The sequence below is a fragment of the Hippocampus bargibanti genome, linkage group LG03 (genome assembly GCF_051943395.1).
Source record: "Hippocampus bargibanti isolate YZ-2025 linkage group LG03, ASM5194339v1, whole genome shotgun sequence".
NCBI classification, from domain to species: domain Eukaryota; kingdom Metazoa; phylum Chordata; class Actinopteri; order Syngnathiformes; family Syngnathidae; genus Hippocampus; species Hippocampus bargibanti.
The window spans coordinates 1,558,800-1,580,000 of record NC_142736.1 but is presented as its reverse complement, the minus strand read 5'-3'; the positions used below and the strand labels follow the sequence as shown (position 1 = coordinate 1,580,000).

At 38.1% G+C, this 21,201-nt stretch overlaps 1 protein-coding gene across 3 annotated transcripts in view; it reads left to right on the top strand.

The window, feature by feature from the left end:
- The window catches only part of lrp4 (low density lipoprotein receptor-related protein 4), a 102,296-nt gene that overhangs the window by 54,300 nt on the left and 26,795 nt on the right, over positions 1 to 21,201 (top strand). For all 3 annotated transcript variants that reach the window (XM_088991460.1, XM_088991459.1, XM_088991461.1), the window contains exons 4-14: positions 5,048 to 5,161; positions 5,246 to 5,362; positions 7,454 to 7,582; positions 9,815 to 9,934; positions 10,613 to 10,738; positions 12,150 to 12,275; positions 13,385 to 13,519; positions 15,026 to 15,151; positions 16,488 to 16,718; positions 17,613 to 17,769; positions 19,207 to 19,424. In XM_088991460.1, the coding sequence (XP_088847586.1) occupies positions 5,048 to 5,161; positions 5,246 to 5,362; positions 7,454 to 7,582; positions 9,815 to 9,934; positions 10,613 to 10,738; positions 12,150 to 12,275; positions 13,385 to 13,519; positions 15,026 to 15,151; positions 16,488 to 16,718; positions 17,613 to 17,769; positions 19,207 to 19,424 (1,599 nt within the window). The remainder of the gene's footprint in view (positions 1 to 5,047; positions 5,162 to 5,245; positions 5,363 to 7,453; positions 7,583 to 9,814; positions 9,935 to 10,612; positions 10,739 to 12,149; positions 12,276 to 13,384; positions 13,520 to 15,025; positions 15,152 to 16,487; positions 16,719 to 17,612; positions 17,770 to 19,206; positions 19,425 to 21,201) is intronic.

Genomic DNA, 21,201 nt, shown 5'->3' with positions numbered 1-21,201 from the left:
CACTTTACAGTCACAGACAAGCATAGGTACTATAATAAATAAAATACAATCACACAATAGAATACAATAAATAAAATACAGTTATTAATAGAAACAAGAGAAAGAGCTACACAGAAAATGCCATTTTAAAGGACAGCCGACGCCACCGGACAAGTTGTGTCCATAATTTGTAAAATCACTTCGACTGAGCGTATTTTACAAAGATTCCACGGCATATAGCTACATTTTACGTTTTAAGACTCGCGCTGAATATTCAGGAAGTCCTGTTTTCGAGTTGGTGACGATCCCCTACGTGACGTCACGGAGGGAACGCCCCTGACTGAGAAAGCGACACACAATGCATTTTGCGGAACTTTGTTTGGTCTGAAAAATTCGTGTTGATGGCGAAATTAGAAGAAAAGGAGATAAATAACGCAATGGTGAATCGTTGTGCGTTACACCAAGACAACTACAGTAAAGTCTCGTTATATCGATATCGGATATATCGATAGTCCCGGTTATATCGATACTATTTCTATGCACGCGCGGAGAAAATTACATGCAAACAGGGTCGGATATATCGATAGTCCCGGTTATATCGATATTTTTTCAGACTCCCGAGAATATCGATATAACGAGACTTTACTGTATTTGATATTCGCTGACACAAATTCCCAGCAGACACATCAGTCCATTTCCAACGGAGCTTGTGCGCCATCTTGTGCATTTTCTGGGACACTACATTGGAGTCCAGACGGCTCGAATTGATACGGAAGGACTTCTTTAATCAATTGCAAACATTTATGCTTTCCTGTTCAGAACTATTTGAATCATATTCATAACTGGATGAGTAACAAGAAAGCATCTTCTCCGAATCTGAACTCTCTGAAGCCATTGTTTTGATTCTGGAGCATGGCAGTTTGTGAAGGAGTAGCTTGGGGTGATGTCACGAACCAGGGGGTGGGACTTTCTGAATCTGCCCAGTTCCCAGCTCATTTTGTGGCAATTTTGGGACACTTTAAGTCAATTTTTATTGGTGTTTTGCATTTGACTAAAAATATCAGCCTGTGTGTTTTGGCTATTTTAGATGCCATAAAATGTTTTTCTGATGTCAGTTAGGAAACAAAAAAAATGGTGTCGGTTGTCCTTTAAGCACTTTTAGTAGAGGAGAGTATCAAAGTGTCCTTTTTACCAGTGGATCATGGACGTCATTGTGGAATGTGCACGTCTGCTATTAGCTAAATGTTGAAAGCAAACACAAAGCTGTAGCATCCATCGACGAAAAGATACAGTAAAGTCTCGTTATATCGATATTCAAGGGAGTCCGAAAAAATATCGATATAACCAGGACTATCGATATATCCGACCCTGTTTGCATGTAATTTTCTCCGTGCGTGCATAGAAATAGTATCGATATAACCGGGACTATCGATATATCCGATATCGATATAACGAGACTTTACTGTATCTATTTTTGTCAAGGCAAGACGACTATTAGAAGCTTTCACGTATCCGATGAATCAGAGCACCCGAATCCTGCGTTGGCAAAATGGTGCCATCACCACAGGGCATATGCAACTATCGAGCAGATCACAAATCTACCATTCAGACGCTCGCATTTTTTCCGAGACTTGTCATTCTCGTGTCAACCTTGCCCCAAGTTGACGCTAACTTTGACGCAGGAAGCCTTAAAATCTCGACTCGCTCGTCATCAGCCATGTTTCTGCCTCTTTCTTGATCTCATTCTGTTTGTCTCGCTTGTCTATCACACACACACACACACACACACACACACACACACACACACACACACACACACACACGCACACACACACATATATATATTCCCGTTTCAATGGTTTTGTGAGGTCCGGAAAACTCCAGGTAAGGAGTGAGTTCCACCTCAGATAAGTTTAGAGAAGAACTAGTGTTCCATTTGAAGATTATATGTCACCCCATTTCCCACTTCAACTTCTTTAAAAACAAAGAAATAAAAAGTGGACTTCAAACTGAAATAACAGCAGGAGTGAGGTTTCTGAATGGCTACATTCAAAGTCCTCACCCCTGTAATGAATTTGGTTAAAATATCATTTTACTTTTTTGTGGTATGAACTTTTTCCTCTTATTAACCAAGCACGCACACACACACACACATAAACACACAGTGAGTAAAAAGTGTGTGTATCCAAGTGAAATGAAAATGCACACCAAAAAAATCATTTTGGGTGATTTGTGAGGACCTCTCTGAAACTTTAACAGATGCCTATATAGACCCCCCTCGAAGCCTTTAGAATGAGAAAACTTGTGAGGACCGGCCAAAAGGTCCTCACTACGTATGGTATAAAATGTTAGTGGTCCACACAAGACTAGTCATACAAACACATACACACACACACACACACACACATACACACACAAAACAGCGATTAATTATAGATCGCCATCTGCCTTCAGCCATCCATCATTGGTTCCCCTTGACTACCGTCGTGTCTACTTTGCCCGAGGGCCGCTGAAGCTGGGATTTGCCATCGATTCAGGGAAGCAACTCTAGACGCTCTTTTTTTAAAATCCATTCACTACTTAAATCAATAGAGGCCGTGCTGCATTCAAGAACGCTGGGAAATAGGAAAGATCCATTGTAATTACAGTGATACCTAACTTAATTAGTTCCCAGATAAAGTGTGTATCCCAAAAATTAATTTCCCATAGGAAACCATTAAAATGAGAATAATCCGTTCCCAGGTCTCCATAAAACATAATTTTCTAATTTTCTAAGCCTTAAAACTACACAAAATATACCTTGTTTTATGTATAATAAATGTGCTATGGTATTATAATTAAAGAAATAAACGGTACTGTATAATAAAGTCATTTTATTTACCTTGGTGATGGTTGTTGATGGCTTGATGGAATGGAGTGGAGAGATGAAAAAAGAGAGTCTAAAGTTTCTAACTCTGCATTGAATGTTTATGTAGTCCTAAAACTCAAAAAAAGTAAAAAAGTTAATACATACGATTGTTTTATCCGGATTAAGGAATTTCTGTTTGACAGGATTCCTTATGAGAGAACACTTATGACAGTCTAGCTAGCTAGCAAGCTAGGTACTTAACTATCTATTTGCTATCTATTAGCTGTCTAGTTGGCTCGCTAGCTATCGAGCTAGCTATCGTTTAGCTATCGTTTAGCTATCTAGCTCATGTAATGTAATAATACATTTCATTTATAAGGACCTTTCAAAACTCTCAAGGTCACTTTACAGTCACAGGATACAGTCGCTAATAGATAGCTACCTAGCCAGCTAGATAGACTGGCTAGGTAATAGATAGATAGCTACCTATCCTATCTAGCTGGCTATGGCTAATAGATAGCTACCTAGCCAGCTAGATAGACTGGCTAGGTAATAGATAGATAGCTACCTATCCTATCTAGCTGGCTAGGTAGCTATCTATTACCTAGCCAGTCTATCTAGCTGGCTAGGTAGCTATATATTAGCGACTATATCCTGTGACTGTAAAGTGACCTTGAGAGTTTTGAAATGTGCTTATAATTGAAATGTCTTATTATTATTATTTAAAATGTCATATTTGAATTTGTAATTTCTCCATTGTGAGACCAATGACGGTTATCTCATCACTCTATCTATTAGCTAGCTAGCTAGCTTTCTCTCTATTTGAGTTACTTCCGGGTTGAGTGAATGCTGGCACGTATGGCTGCCGCTGCTCCACCGCAGAAAAAAACTATCCTGTGACCTTAAGAGTTTTTAAATGTGCTTGGGGTCTGGCAGTGAATTAAAAAATAAAATAAAATCAATAGAGGGAATAAAATCCCGTTTGATTGATAGGCAAACCTCGAGAAAATGTATAACTAACCCCCGTTCAGCCTCACAGCTTGATTTATGCCTTAATTGGGACTGCGACATAAAATGGAAGAGCAATTTCACAAGACGGTTAACCTTCACACTGGACGATAAAAGACATTTCGTCATTCGTGGCCTCTGCCCCCATGAGGTAGTCAGAGCCAAGTCACTGACTCAAACTCCATTTTTAGCACCGTGACTTTGACATGGTAATCATAATAATGATGATAATAATAATAAAGTTCAGTCTTCTGTCATTGTTTTGTACATGCAATATTTCTCTTTTATACTTTTCTTTAATAATGATAATAACATTTTTAGCACCGTGACTTTGACATGGTTTCTTTTTTTTAAACACTTTTTATAATAATAATAATAATAATAATAATAAAGTTCAGTCTTCTGTCATTTTTTGTCCATGCAATATTTTTCTTTCATAATTTTTTAATGATATAATAATAATATTAAAAAAATAATAGTTCAGTCTTCTGTCATTTTTTGTACATGCAATATTTTTCTTTTATAATTTTCTTTAATAATAATAATAATAATAATAATAAAGTTCAGTCTTCTGTCATTGTTTTGTACATGCAATATTTTTCTTTTATAAATGTCTTTAATAATAATAATAATAGTAATAATAATAAGGTCACTTTACAGTCACAATAGGTTTTTCTGTGCAGTGGCAGCCAGCGTTCACTCAACCCGGAAGTCACTCAAATAGATAGAAAGCTAGCTAGCTAAAAGATAGCTACATAGCTAATAGATAGCTAATAGATAGCTAGCTAGCTAAATAGGTAATTGATTACTAACTAGATACCTAATAGATAGCTAGCTAGATAGCGAATACATAGCTAAAAGATAGTTATCTAGCTAGCTAGATAGCTGATAGATAGCTAATAGATAGATAGATAGACAGTAAAATTTTTTGGGGTACATTATGGAAAAATGTGTCAAAAAATACCAACATGCCTATAAACTGTGGTCTATATTCCATTTGTCAATCCCAATTGCTTTGTCTTGACGTCACGGCGCCACATCCCGTTTGAAAATGAAACGGGAGCTCTTATTTTGAACATTTGTAAAAATGTCAGTGACGACCGAACGTCCTCCCGATGAATCATGTGACGCCTCCGTCCATCTGCGCGTATCAAACTGTCGCTCTGATTGATGTGGCGGCGTCGACGTGAATATTCAGTGTCTTTCTTCCAGCTCCTCGAGAGTGCGAGGAAGATGAATTTCAATGCCAAAATGGCTACTGCATCCGCAGCCTGTGGCATTGCGACGGCGACAACGACTGCGGGGACACCAGCGACGAGCAGTGTGGTGGGTACAAAGTCGCCAAGAAAATACGCCTGCTGGGTACGTCGATACACGTGGCCAAATGATTCTTAGTTTTGGTCTTTCCAGACATGCGTAAATGTTCTGACAAGGAGTTCCGCTGTACTGACGGCAGTTGTATTGCTGAGCACTGGTACTGCGATGGAGACACGGACTGCAAGGACGGGTCTGACGAGGAAAACTGTCGTGAGTTTCTTGGCCTAGCATTAGCGTATATTAGCTTAGCGTCTTTTCGGAACTTACCGACTTTCTTTCCCAGGGTTTAAAACACAGAGGCTTTTGACTTTTAAAAATTGCAAAGAGGCACTATTTTCTATTCTATTTGGGTTATTATTTGGTTTATTGTTATTATTATAACTGTTATTATTATTATAATTATTTTTATTATTATTATTATTTATTATTATTGTTGTAACTTTTATTACTATCATTATTATCATTATAAAAGAAAAATATTGCATGTACGAAAAATGACAGAAGACTGAACTTTATTATTATTATTATTATTTTATTGTTATTATTATAACTATTATTATCATTATTATCATTGTAAAATAAAATTATAAAATAAAATATTACATGTATAAAAAATGACAGAAGACTGAACTTTATCATTATTATTATTATTTTATTGTTATTATTATAACTATTATTATCATTATTATCATTGTAAAATAAAATTATAAAATAAAATATTACATGTATAAAAAATGACAGAAGACTGAACTTTATCATTATTATTATTATTTTATTGTTATTATTATAACTATTATTATCATTATTATCATTGTAAAATAAAATTATAAAATAAAATATTGCATGTACAAAAAATGACAGAAGACTGAACTTTCTTCTTCTTCTTCTTCTTCTTCTTCTTCTTCTTCTTCTTATTGTTATTATTATTGTAATTATTATGAGAAAATTATAAAAGAAAAATATAGCATGTACGAAAAATGGCATAAGGCTGTACTTTATTATTGTTATTATTATTATTATTATTATTATTATTATTATTATTGTTAGAAAATTATAAAAGTAAAATGTTGCATGTACAAAAAATGACAGAAGACTGAACTTTATTGTTATTATCATTATCATTATTATTATTATTATCATCATTAGAAAGGATTATTATTATTATTATTGTTATTATTATTATTATTGTTAGAAAATTATAAAAGTAAAATGTTGCATGTACAAAAAATGACAGAAGACTGAACTTTATTATTATTATCATTATTATTAGAAAATTATAAAAGAAAAATATTGCATGTACAAAAAATGACAGAAGACTGAACTTTCTTCTTCTTCTTCTTCTTCTTATTGTTATTATTATTGTAATTATTATGAGAAAATTATAAAAGAAAAATATAGCATGTACGAAAAATGGCATAAGGCTGTACTTTATTATTGTTATTGTTATTATTATTATTATTATTATTATTATTATTATTATTATTGTTAGAAAATTATAAAAGTAAAATGTTGCATGTACAAAAAATGACAGAAGACTGAACTTTATTGTTATTATCATTATCATTATTATTATCATCATTAGAAAGTATTATTATTATTATTATTGTTATTATTATTATTATTATTGTTAGAAAATTATAAAAGTAAAATGTTGCATGTACAAAAAATGACAGAAGACTGAACTTTATTGTTATTATCATTATCATTATTATTATTATTATCATCATTAGAAAGTATTATTATTATTATTGTTATTATTATTATTATTATTATTGTTAGAAAATTATAAAAGTAAAATGTTGCATGTACAAAAAATGACAGAAGACTGAACTTTATTGTTATTATCATTATTATTATCATCATTAGAAAGTATTATTATTATTATTATTATTATTATTATTATTATTATTATTATTATTATTATTATTATTATTATTATTATACAGCACTTGAACAACAGCTGAAGCTGGCACAAAGCGCTAACATGGGAAAAAAGGGAAATACAGCCCTCTTGTGGAAAACAATTATTATTATCATGATTATCATGATTATTGTAATAGTTTAGAACAATTCTATAGTGCTTTCATGATACACTTGTCGTAATGTAAAAATAGTAACTAGGAGGAAGAAGGCTTAGCACGAAGGGAATAAAGGGAGCCCACGCAGATGCCAAAACTCTTCTATGGATGGTGATCGTCAATAATCTTTTCCTTCGTTTCATCACAAACAGAAGTTCAAAGTCATTTCCGCCAAAGTCTCAAACCGTTTGTTGTCATCTGTTTACCGTATGCTCGCGTGCAGCTTCAGATGTGATGGCGGCCACCTGCAGCGTTGAGGAGTTCCAATGCGCATACGGTCGCTGCATCCTGGACATTTATCACTGCGACGGAGACGACGACTGCGGAGACTGGTCGGACGAATCCGATTGTTGTAAGCGATCCGCTTCTCACATAGAAACACAACGTCTAGATCACAGGTGTCAAAGTCAAGTCCGCGGGCCACATTGTACTTGCGGGGGCCGTTATGAATATGATTCAAATACAGTGAGACCTCAACTTACGAACTTAATTGGTTCCCAGACAGAGTGTGTAAGGCGAAAAGTGTGTATCTCAAAATAACATTTCCCATAGGAAACCATTAAAATGGGAATAATCCGTTCCCGGGTTTCCATAAAATATACTTTTCAACTAAATAAGCCTTAAAACTACACACAACCTACCTTATTCTATGTATAATAAATGTGCTATTGTATTGTAATGAAAGAAATACACTGCATTGTATCATAAAGTCACTTGGCGTTGGAGGTCGAAGGTCAAAGGGAATTGCTGTTTGGAAAGAGAGGCGCATTACATGACGACTATAATTAAAGAAATAAACTGTGCTGTAAAATAAGGCCTTGACTTTGACACCTGTGGTCTTGGACGCCATCTTGTGCATTTTCCGGGACGCTACATTGGAGTCCTGACGGCTCGAATTGATACGGAAGGACTTCTTTCATCGATTGCAAACATTTATGCTTTCTTCTTCAGAACTATTTGAATCATATTCATAACTGGATGAGGAACAAGAAAGCATCTTTTTCCCGAATATGAACTCTCTGAAGCCATTGTTTTGATTCTGGAGCAAGGCAGTGTGTGACCAATAGTGACGTCACGAACAAGGGGGCGGGACTTTCTCAATCTGCCCAGTTCTGAGCTCATTTTGTGGCAGTTTTGGGACTCTTTAAGTCATTTTTATTGGTGTTTTGCATTTGACTAAAAAATATCAGCCTGCGTGTTTTGGGTATTTTAGATGCTATCAAACGTTTTTCTGATGTCAGTTTGGAAACAAAATAAATTGTGTCGGTTGTCCTTTAATGGTAGGCCATGTGAAATAGTTTTTGCAACGTTTGACTATTTCACTCGGCAGTGAGGAGAAAACAAAAAAGTTTCTGTCTCACATTTACACATGCGCACACACACACACACACACACACACACACACACACACACACACACACACACACACACACACACACACACACACATGCACACACAGGGCATTCCTATGAAGCATAAAATGTCCTCTACAGCATTCCATGGAATCTTCAGACACATGAAGGGTGCTTTGTTAGCGAAAATCTGTTTTCTCTCACTCTCACGTGAAAATTTGCAACCAGTGATATTGCTTTTAGCTCCATTTTAACTCATTCACTGCCAGACCATGTGCTAAAATGAGTCCACTCCAGTGCCAGGGTTTTTGTCATTGCCACTTGAATTCCTGGACCCGCAGAATATTGATTTTTAGGACTACATAAACATTCAACACAGAGAGAAACCTTAGACTCTCTTCTTTCATCAGAAAAAAAAGCGTTCATTCCTAAATTATGGCTCTGGAGTTATATGAGCTTGAAATGAGGGCGGCTGTTCAAAATACAATTCAATACATACATATTGATTTATATAGCATTTTAACAACAGTCAAAGCTGGAACAATGTGCTAACGTAGGAAAGGAAATTCTGCCCTCTTGTGGAAGGGATAAAACATTGCCAGAGGCCATGGCCAACGCTTTTTGTCACCCAAGCATGAAATAACAAAACCCGAACAAATTCGGGAATGGCGCTATATGTCATATTTTCAATTCTTGAATACATTTGTGAATGGCAGTGACGGAGTTAATTTATTATTATTATTTATTTGTTTTATTTTATTTTTATTTTTTGCAAAATTTTAGTTTTTCATTTCACCGGGACATTTTTTTCTGATATAATGCTTCCAACTTGTTGTGTGTGTGTGTGTGTGTGTGTGTGTGTGTGTGTGTGTGTGTGTGTGTGTGTGTGTGTGTGTGTGTGTTCAGGATTACTAAACTCCATCAAACATATTATTCATTCATTCATCATCATTATTATTATTATTATTATTATTATGATTATTATGATCATTATTATTATTGTGTATTACATTTGACAATTTAAAATTTTGGTTCAGACTTCAAGTCAAGCATCATGGAACTTGACACGCATGGTTCCCTTCTGGAGGCCACGTGAAATGGTCTGGTGGGCCGTATCTGGGCCCCGGGCCTTGAGTTTGACACCCGTAGTCTAGGACAGCGGTTCATTATTTGTTATGTATAAATAATTTTGTCATTATATTTTATTTTATTTTTTTTTTTTTTGTGCGCAGCGTCCCACCAGCCATGCAGGTCGGTTGAGTTCATGTGCAGCAGCGGAATGTGCATCAACGCAGGCTGGAGATGCGACGGCGAGTTCGACTGCGACGACCAATCCGATGAGATGAATTGCAGTGAGTGGTCGCTTTTTATCCTTATAATAATAATAATAATAATAATAATAATATTAATATAGCATAGTATGGTTGGGTATGGGTGCGTATCAATTCCCCGTAGCAGCTATTTAGCTATTAGCTATCTAGCTATTTATTAGCTATCTCGATATTTATTAGCGAGCTAGCTATTTACTAGCTAGCTAGCGATATTGTCATGTATATATATATATATATATATATATATATGTATATATATATATATATATATATATGTATATATATATATAGAAATGTATATGTCATATTATTTTGTTTTTTTATTTTATGTTACTTCCGGGTTGAGTGAACGCATGGCGTGTGGCTGCCGCTGCTCACCCGCAGAAAAATATCCTGTGACTGTACAGTGTCCTTGAGAGTTTTGAAAGGCGCTCATAAATGAAATTTATTATTATCATTAGCTCTCTTAGCTAGCTAGCTATCTATTAGCTAGCTAACTATCTATGAGCTATCTAGCTATATATTAGCTAGCTATCTCTCTATCTTTTTGAGTTATTCTGGGTTTAGTGAATGCATGTGGCTGCCGCTGCTCACCCACGGAAAAATGTATCATGTGACTGTAAAGTGACCTTGAGAGTTTTGAAAGGCGCTTATAAATGAAAAGTATTATTAATATTTATGCTCGACTTGTTTCCACAGCCACCTCCATGTGCACAGCTGACCAGTTTCGCTGCGGGACAGGTCGTTGCGTCCGGTTGTCATGGCGATGCGACGGCGAGGATGACTGTTCCGACCGCAGTGACGAAGAGGGTTGTGAAAAAACTGGTGAGATTTTCCTCGTCGTCTTTTCGGGAAGCTCACAATCGGACTCATTGAAGTTGTCGTCATGGTAACATGTTCATTATAATTTCACCACACGTTCTCCCAGACATGCACAAATGATTATTTTAATTTTTTTTTTATTTTTTTTTAACAATAGCACACGTCTTGAGTGACGAATGATCACTCAGCTGCTGCTTTTCTTTTTTTTTTGTAGTTTAATTGTTGTTTGTGCAATGGGCATTGCATTGCATTTTATTTATGTATTTATGTCTGTGTGTATTTCTTTATCATAATACATTTAATTTACAAGCGCCTTTCTGAACACTCAAGGACACTTTACAATAAAAAAAAAAACAACAATACATAAAATAATAAAACCATGAATGAAACGCTAAATAATAAATAGAAGATTAAACTAGACCATTAAAGCATTTATGTATTTATTTATTTATGTATTTATTTATGTGTGTATTTATCTCTCTCTCTCTCTCTCTATCTATCTAGCTAGCTAACTACCTTATCTATCTATATCTTAGCTATGTTATCTATCTTACATAGATCTGTCTTATCTATCTAGCTATCTATCATAGCTATCTATCTTAACTATGTATCTAGCTATCTAGCTTAGCTATGTTATCTATCTTACATGTATCTATCTATTCTATTTTATCTCTCTTGTCTATCTAGCGAGCTATCTTAGCTATCTTATCCAGCTATCTTAGCTATCTATCTTATATATCTTACATGTATCTATTCTATTTTATCAATCTTATTTAGCTATCTTAGCCACCTTACCTATCTATCTTAGCTAACTATCTAGCTATCTAGCTTAGCTATGTTATCTATCTTACATGTATCTATCTATTCTATTTTATCTGTCTTGTCTATCTAGCGAGCTATCTTAGCTATCTTATCCAGCTATCTTAGCTATCTGTCTTAGCTATCTATCTAGCTATTTATCTATCTTATCTATCTTACATGTATCTATTCTATTTTATCAATCTTATTTAGCTATCTTAGCTATCTTATCTAGCTATCTTAGCCACCTTACCTATCTATCTAGATATCTAGCTTAGCTATGTTATCTATCTTACACGAGTATCTTATCTATCTATCTAGCAAGCTAGTTTAGCTATCTATCTTAGCTATCCATCTTAGATATCTATCTAGCTATCTATCTTAGCTATGTTATCTATCTTATCTATCTTACACGTATCTATCTATTCTATTTTATCTATCTTGTCTAGCTAGCTAGCTATCTAGTTATCTTATCTATCTTATCTAGCTATCTTAGGTATCTTAGCTAGCTATCTTAGCTAGCGATCTCACTTGCTTATCTTACATGTATCAGTCTTATCTATTTTATCTATCTATCTATCTATCTCGATATCTTATCTGTCTGTCTGTCTAACAGGGACGTCACCTTGCGCCCCAGATCAGTTCCAATGTGGGAATGGTCGCTGTATTGGCCAGAGGAAGGTGTGCAACGAGGTCAACGACTGTGAAGACGGGACTGATGAACTGCCGCACCATGAATGTCGTAAGTTGACTTTGAATTTAGTTTGTCTGTGTAAGCTCTCAGTCGTACAGGAGTGGTCCATCGGTGAAAAGGTTTCTTCAGCCGTCAGAAGATACTAAAAGGAGAGGGGTAGCAGTACCTTACATTGCAGGGGTTTCGGAAAAACTCCACAAAAATTTCCACTTATTTCAAACCAATAAACACTTTAAGGCAAAAATTACTGCATGCAAAAGATAAACAAAGTCATGTAGTTTATTTAATACATTGTAAAAATGAACATCGTATAGAGCAATACATCGGGGAGACTAAACAAATTCTCCAAAACAAAGACTTTATCAACATCGCAGGGATAATACTAGTGGGCCTCAATTTGCAGTACATATACAACTAAAGGCTAGCAACCACTCATTTGACGACAACGAGGTTAAAATATTAGCGAAAGAAAATAGATGGCTTGAAAGGGGGAGTAAAAGAAGCTATTTTTATAAAACAGCAAAACCCTTCACTAAATCGCCATGGTGGGGTTTGAGGTTCAATTTGGATCGTTCCTACCTACAACCGACTTCTTAGGCAACATAGGCTTAGTCATACTGATGAGGTGAAGCCAGATCAAATAGGGCAATCAGGGCAGTCGTAGACCCCATACACAGGCAGGACAATAGAAGTAATCAGTGTAGCCGCAGGGAGTAGTCCTCTGCTCCCCACAACCTAAGAGCAGGGACCAATCATAGCAGAGTCCGGCACCACCACGTCTGGACAGTAGGTATATATATATATATATATATATATATATATATATAGGGCTGAAACTACCAGCAAAAGACTTCAGTTCGCTGAAGATGCATCTTGGATAAGAGGCGAAACGTCTGACACCTTCAAAGAAGTACAGATGACGTCTGAAGAAACATTTTCATCGATGGACCACTCCTGTACGACTGAGAGCTTACATAGACAATCTCGGACCAAAATTACCAGCAAAAAAATTTTTTTCGCTGACGAAGCCTCTTGGATAAGAAACGAAACGTCCGACACCTTCAAAGAAGTCCAGATGACGGCTGAAGAAACCTTCTCATGGACTTTTTGAATTTAGTGTCATCCGATTTGTGGAATCCTTGAATGTTTCCAACCAGGTCCGCGTTCCAGCGACGGCAACTGCAACCAGAATAACGGCGGCTGCTCCCAAAAGTGTCAGATGGTCCGTGGACTGGTCCAGTGCACCTGTCACACCGGATACCGACTGATGGAGGACGGCAGATCCTGCCAAGGTATTTGTGTGTGTGGTGCGTGTGTGGGTGTGTGTGTGTACACATTTGATATCAATGACCCACCAATGACGAGGCAGCTATGTTATGTATCATGACAACATTCCTGAAACCCAAACGTTTACGTGTTAAAAAAGCGAGACAAAAATAACTCACAGCTATTAACATACGAATCTTCAAATTTACGGCAACTCGGTGCGCCAGTGTGAAGCACGTCGCCCCTGTGTGGAGTTTGCATGTTCTATTCATGCCTGTGTGGGTTTTTTTCCGGGTATTCAGATTTCCTTGCATGTTCAGAAAACATGCGCAGGAGGCTCATTAAACACTAAAAATAGTCCCGAGCTGTGAGAGTGAGCGTTGATGGTTGTTTGTGATTGGATAGCAACCTTTTGAGGGTAAAGTAGATCAGAGGATGGATGGATGGATGGATGGATGGATGGATGGATGGATGGATTTGTAATTGTGGATTGATGGAATTGTGGATGGATGGATGAGGGATGGTGGGTGGATGGATTAGGATGGATGGATGATGGATGGTTGGAAGGAATTGTGGGTGGATGGATGGCTGGATGATGGATGGATGGATGTATGATGGAATGCTTAGATGGATGGATGGGATGGTGGGTGGATGGATGGATGGGTGGATTTGGATGGATACATGGATGATGGGATGAATTAATTATGGAATGGATGGATGGAATGGTGGGTGGATGACGGAATGGATGGATGGAATGGTGGATACGTGATTTGGATGGATGGATGATGGGATGGATGGAATGGATGCATGATGGAATGCTTAGATGGATGGATGAAATGGTGGGTGAATGGATGATGGGTGAATGGATGGATGATGGAGTGCTTAGATGGATGGATGGTGGAATGCTTGGATGGATAGATGGAATGGTGGGTGTATGGATTTGGATGGATGATGGGGTGGATGGATGGAATTGTGGAGGGGTGGATTTGGATGAATGGATGATGGAATGCATGGATGGACGGAATGGTGAGTGGATGGATTTGGATGGATGGAATGGTGGATGGGTGATTTGGATGGATGGATGATAGGATGGAATGGATTTGAGTGGATGGATGATGGTATGGATGGATGGATGGATGTATTTATATGCATGGATGGATGAAATACATGCAATTAATGATATAACAAAAAGAGAAAATGTGTGCAAACACAAAACAGGTTTTCTTAAGCTTTATTGGCCTCTTTAAAATCAGAATAAGATCTGAGGCAAGAGTTATATGAAAAGTCTGCTTTGGCCACAATAATAATAATGCGCAGATGTTTTAATTGACATGGTCCAAAAGAAAACATTGATGAGCTGCTTTTCATCATGATATTTCGAGAATGGTGTTGTTTTTATTTATCTACACAAAGGGGCCACATTATTAAAAAGCATGTCAGTATGATGCTGCTTTGAATTTATGATTTTATTTATATCCATTTTTTCCTGCGGCATTTTTTTTCCTCCTTTTGTCTCTATGGTGCGGTTCCAGATGTGGACGAGTGTGCTGAAGAAGGCTACTGCAGTCAAGGCTGCACCAACGTCCAAGGCGGCTTCCAGTGTTGGTGCGTTCAAGGATATGAGTTGCGGCCAGACAAGCGTAGCTGCAAGGCGTTGGGTAAAGATCCACCATCTTGTCTATCACCTTGACGACATTTTGCAAAAGACCAGAAGTTAAAAACTTTGTGATGTATTGTTTACGTTTTCCTCAGCTGTAACTTAATCCACTGGGTGGCTCGGGCGACTGTCAAACATATTTGAAAGGTCTGGAATATATTTGAATCGTGTTCTGGTACATCAGACCACGACTCTGTTGCAGAAAGAAGTTCAACCCAAATTCTGACTGACTGTCAGATGCAATGATCCTTCCACTTAAAGGACAAACGACACCATTTTTTTGTTTCCTAAATGACATCAGAAAAAACGTTTTGTAGCATCTAAAATACCCAAAACACGCAGGCTGATATTTTTAGTCAAATGCAAAACACCAATAAAAATGACTTAAAGCACAGGTGTCAAAGTCAAGGCCCGCGGGCCAAATCCGGCCCGCCACATCATTTTTTTCGGCCCGCGAAAGCAAATCAAACTTGTTAAATTCCATGATGATTGCTAAAATCTGAACAAAATTTCTATTTTTGGATGTCAACCACAATAAAAGTCATTATTCTTGACTTCAGCTTTGAAAACGAGTTATTCATTAATTTGATGTGTGGTCTATATGTCATATTTGAAGAGATTTAAACATTCTAATGGGTTCCCCAAATTCATAACGGCCCTCGAGAGGAAACCATAACTACAATGTGGCCCGCGGCAAAAAAATTACTTTGACACCCCTGGCTTAGTGTCCAAAAATGTCTTCAAAATAAAAGCGGAAATTGCCAGTTTCAGAAGGTCCCGCCCCCTTGTTCGTGACGTCACGCCAATACGTCTTGTCTTGCTGGAGAATCAAAACAATGGCTTCAGATTCAGAGAAGATGCTTTCTTGTTACTCATCCAGTTATAAATATGATTCAAATAGTTCTAATATAATAGTAATCCGGCCCGCCACGTCATTTTTTTCGGCCCGCGAAAGCAAATCAAACTTGTGAAATTCCATGATGTTTGCTAAAATCCTAACCAAAATGTCATATTTTTGGATGTAAACCACAATAAGATTCACATCTAGTTGCCTGGCTAGCTATCTAGCTAGCTATCTATTAGCTATCGACTGGCTGGCTGGCTAGCTTTCTATCTGTTTGAGTTACTTCTGGGTTGAGTGAACGCTGGCGCGTATCGTTGCCGCTGCTCACCCACAGAAAAAAACTGATCATGTGACTGTAAAATGACCTTGAGAGTATTATTATTATTATTATTATTATTATTATTATTATTATTATTATTATTATTATTATAATACTTGGCAATAAAGATGATTCTGATTGTGATTCTGATTATTGATGCTTTTATTTTGACAGGTCCAGAACCGGTGCTCTTATTTGCCAATCGAATCGATATCCGTCAGGTTCTACCGCACCGCTCCGAGTACACGCTACTGCTCAACAACCTTGAGAATGCCATCGCTCTCGACTTCCATCACAGCCAAGAACTCGTTTTCTGGTCGGACGTCACGCTGGACCGAATCATGAAGGCCAACCTCAACGGGTCCAATGTGGAAGAGGTCGTCTCAACTGGCCTGGAGAGCCCAGGTTGGGTACTAGCCGCCGCTACAAAAAAAAAATATGTGCCAGCGTTCACACAATGGAAGTAACAAACAGATAGAAAGCTAGCTAGCTAGCTCGATAGCTAATAGCTAGATAGATAGATAGCCATCTAGATAGCAAATAGAGAGCTAGCTAGCTCGCTCGATAGCTAATAGCTAGATAGATAGAGAGCTAGCTAGCTTGCTCAATAGCTAATAGAGAGCTAGCTAGCTTGCTCAATAGCTAATAGAGAGCTAGCTAGCTTGCTCAATAGCTAATAGAGAGCTAGCTAGCTCGCTCGATAGCTAATAGCTAGATAGATAGATAGCCAGCTAGATACCAAATAGAGAGCTAGCTAGCTTGCTCAATAGCTAATAGATAGATAGAGAGATAGATAGAGAGCTAGATAGACAGCTAGATAGCAAATAGAGAGCTAGCTAGCCAGTTAGATAGACAGCTAGATAGCAAATAGAGACCTAGCTAGCTCGCTTAATAGCTAATAGCTCGATAGATAGCTAGCCAGCTAGATAGCAAATAGATATCTAGCTAGCTATCTCTTTAACTAATAGCTAGATCGATAGCCAGCTAGATAGCAAATAGAGAGCTAGCTAGCTCGCTCAATAGTTAATAGCTCGATAGATAGCTCGCCAACTAGATAGCAAATAGAGATCTAGCTAGCTAGCTCTTTAACTAATAGCTAAATCGATAGACAGCTAGCCAGCTAGATCCCAAATAGAGAGCGAGCGTTCCGAGCTGAGCCGAGGTGTCCCTGTACTATCCCTGTAGCATCCAAAGTATGGTGTTACCCTAAAGGCAATACAATACAATACAATACAATAAAGGTTCCTGTTTCTATTTATTGAAGCAGAACATTGTTTTTTTTTTTCTTCTCTCAATCAGGCGGTCTCGCCATTGATTGGATCCATGACAAATTGTACTGGACGGACTCCGGAACATCTCGCATCGAGGTGGCCAACCTGGATGGAACTCATCGCAAGGTTCTGCTATGGCAGAACATGGAGAAGCCGCGAGCCATCGCGCTGCACCCGATAGAAGGGTAAAGAACTCAAACTGAGTCACAGCAGATGCGTTCCAATGTGCGCGCAATCCTCTCTGGATGTTTCCCAGTTGTCGTTCGCTTCCAGGAGCCGACGGGGGGATTAGGGTTTGGCAGCTCTGTGGTGCCCACGGGCAAATAAGTGCCTGGGTGGATGAAGCAAAGACTTCATACAAGACGCAATTCGGCTAGAAGACTTCCTGACGCGACTGTACGTCGCGGTGGCAGGAAAGAACTCGCCAGATGAAGACATAGAAACATGTCAAAATAGAACAGGCTGCGTTACAGACATCTGAAAGTTATCAAACATGGCCACCGTGAGCGCAGTTTTACTTTGTCTGTGTAAGCTCTCAGTCGTACAGGAGGGATCCATCGATGAAAAGGTTTCTTCAGCCGGCAATTGTACAAATTTGAAGGTGTCGGACGTTTTGCTTCTTATCCAAGAAACTTCGTCAGCGAACTAAAGTCTTAGTGGTAGTTTCGGCCCTATATATATATCCTTACTGTCCAGACATGGCGATGCCGGACTCTGCTATGATAGGTCCCTGCTCTCAGGTTGGGGGGAGCAGAGGACTACTCCCTGCGGCTCCACTGATTGTTCCTATTGCCCTGACTAACTGACTAACTCTGGCATGATTGCCCTTTTTTTCCCAAAATCTGCAAAAAATTGAGCTGCGAATTGGGCATTTTCAGAAAGTCCCGCCCCCATTTTGTGACCTCACGCCAAGACGTCTTGCATTGCTTGAGAATCAAAACAATGGCTTCAGATTCGGAGAATAAGCTTTCTTGTTATACCTCCAGTTATGAATATGATTCAAATAGTTCTGAAGAGGAAAGCATACACGTTTGCAACCGATTAAAGAATTTATTTGTGCCATTTTGAGGCAACATTGGGGAGAAACGATCACCAGAAAAGAGGCACAAAATGGCGACCTCCTGTGGCCACCTCCGTTTCCACAGGCTGATAAATTCCTTAAATGGCGCTTGGACGCCCTCTTCTGGCCTCCTGACGGCTTTTGGGTGCAACACGAGGTCCCCAGACCAAACAGGTATAGCGAAATACATTGACGTGATGGAAGGACCGCTAAAATGCATCTTTTTTACGGTAAAGGCCCGGTCCTTTAGTGACGTCACGTACGGACTCGTCACCAACTCAAAAACAAGACTTCCTGAATATTCAGCGCGAGTCTTAAAACGTAAAATATAGCAATATGCGGTGGAATATTGGTATAATACGCTCAGTAGAAGTCATTTGAAGCGATTTTTTACAAATTATGGACACAACTTGTTCAGGAGGCGTCGGTTGACCTTTAAACCAGCTATGTAAACTTTGCTGCTATGAATTGTGTATTTCTCCATTGTGAGACGAATAGAAATGATCTAATTCAATCTAATCAGGTATTTGTTTTGTTTTTTGTTTTTTTTTCCTCCGCTCAGTAAAATCTACTGGACCGATTGGGGTAACACGCCCCGCATCGAATACGCCAATATGGATGGCTCCAATCGACGGGTCATTGCCGACACTCACTTGTTTTGGCCAAACGGCCTAACCATCGACTACGCTGGCCACCGCATGTACTGGGTGGACGCCAAGCATCATGTCATTGAAAGAGCAGATTTGGACGGACGGAATCGTAAAGCTGTCATCAACCAAGGTAAATATATATTTTTTTTTTACATGTGGATTCTCTCCAAAATGATAAAATGAACTTTGATAGTCTCGCATTGCCTGTAAATTTCCATTTTCATGTGGACTGCTTGGTATTGAGAGATCGCAGTGTGTTCAGACTAAAAAAAAAAACAAATTGAGCCGAGAAAAAAAAGTAGTTGTCGGTCCTTCAAACTTCACGTTAACTCATTCACTGTCAAACGTGCAAAAAATGTGTCCAGTCCAGTGCCAGGGTTTTTGTCATTGTCACTTGAATTCCAGGAATTTTAGGACTACATAAACATTCAATACAGCGTTAGAAACTTTAGATTCTCTTCTTTCATCAGAAACAGAGTTAATTCCTAAATGATATGGGTCTGGAGTTATATGAGCTTGAAATGAGGGCAGCTGTCCAAAATAAAATGTAATACATACATATTGGTTTATATATCACTTTAACAACAGCTTAAGCTGAAAAAAAGCACTAACATGGAGAAAAGTAAAATGCTGGCCCTTGAGGAAAAGAACAATATTGCGAGAGGCCATGGTCAACGCTTTATCGGCACCCAAGCATGAAAAAAAATAAAGCCAAACAAATTAGGGAATGGCGCTCTACGTCATACAGTGATACCTGAGCTTACAAACCTAATTGGTCAGCAGAAAGTGTGTGTAAGGCGAAAAGTTAATCTTCCAAACATTTATTTTCCATTAGAAAGCATTAAAATGTGAATAATATGCTCCCAGGTCCCCATAAAACATACTTTTCTACTAAATAAGCCTTAAAAATGACACAAAATATACCTTATTTTGTGTATAATAAATGTGCTATTGTATTGTAATTAAAGAAATAAACTATAAAGTCATTTTATTGACCTTTGTGATGGTCGTTGATGTAGTTGCCTCTTGATGATATCCGAGTGAAGTTGCCGTGCTTTCTCGGCGATAATACCCTCACTCACACTGTCCCCTGCTAGCTGCTTTTCGTTAATTCAAATCAACAGAAGTTTTTCAAACTCTTCTATTGCCTGAGACCGTTGCTTAGACAACACAGAAACACCCTTAGCCACACGTAGCAATGGTCGACTTAGCGTACTGATACTGGGACGCTAAGTCACGCAAACGATGCTCTCCTTCTTCTGCCCGACCGTAATTTTCTTATGTGTCCTCTTCGGCTTCTCACTAGTCTGTGGTGGGGTCTTTTTCAGTCCCAAAAAAGCAAAAGTATCCACTCGATAACAAACCGCATCTGCACTGAGTTCAATCAAAGGAAATGGGTGTGGAAAACTAGTCCGCTAGCCACAGTGGCGCTGTTCGACCGTGTGGTTTGGTGTTCTTCTGCCGAAAACTAGTCTGTCAGCCATTGTGGCGCTCCGTGTGTTTCCCAAAAACTAGTTGGTATGCCAAGATTCTATTCTCGCGAATTTAATGTTCGTAAGGTGAAAACTTCGTAAGCTAAAGCGTTCGTAAGATGAGGTATCCCTGTATTTTCAATTCCCGAATACATTCGGGAGTGGCAGTGAGTGAGTTAATTTGGTCTATTGACCCAAGTCATTTGTCATTGAAAGTCTTTTTTTTTTCTCTCTCTTATTCATGTCAAGTTTTTATCAGTCCTTAAATGACATCGGTGACATCAGTCAAGATTGTTCAAGTGCGCGCGAGGCGCTCGGCATGTTTGCGTTGGCGTGCACGCGCCATTGTCCGTGTGAGCACTCCTTAATGATGTGTGCTCTGAGGATAAAAGGCTGTAATTGGCCCTGTCCGCTCTCCAGAGCCGCTGTTTGCTC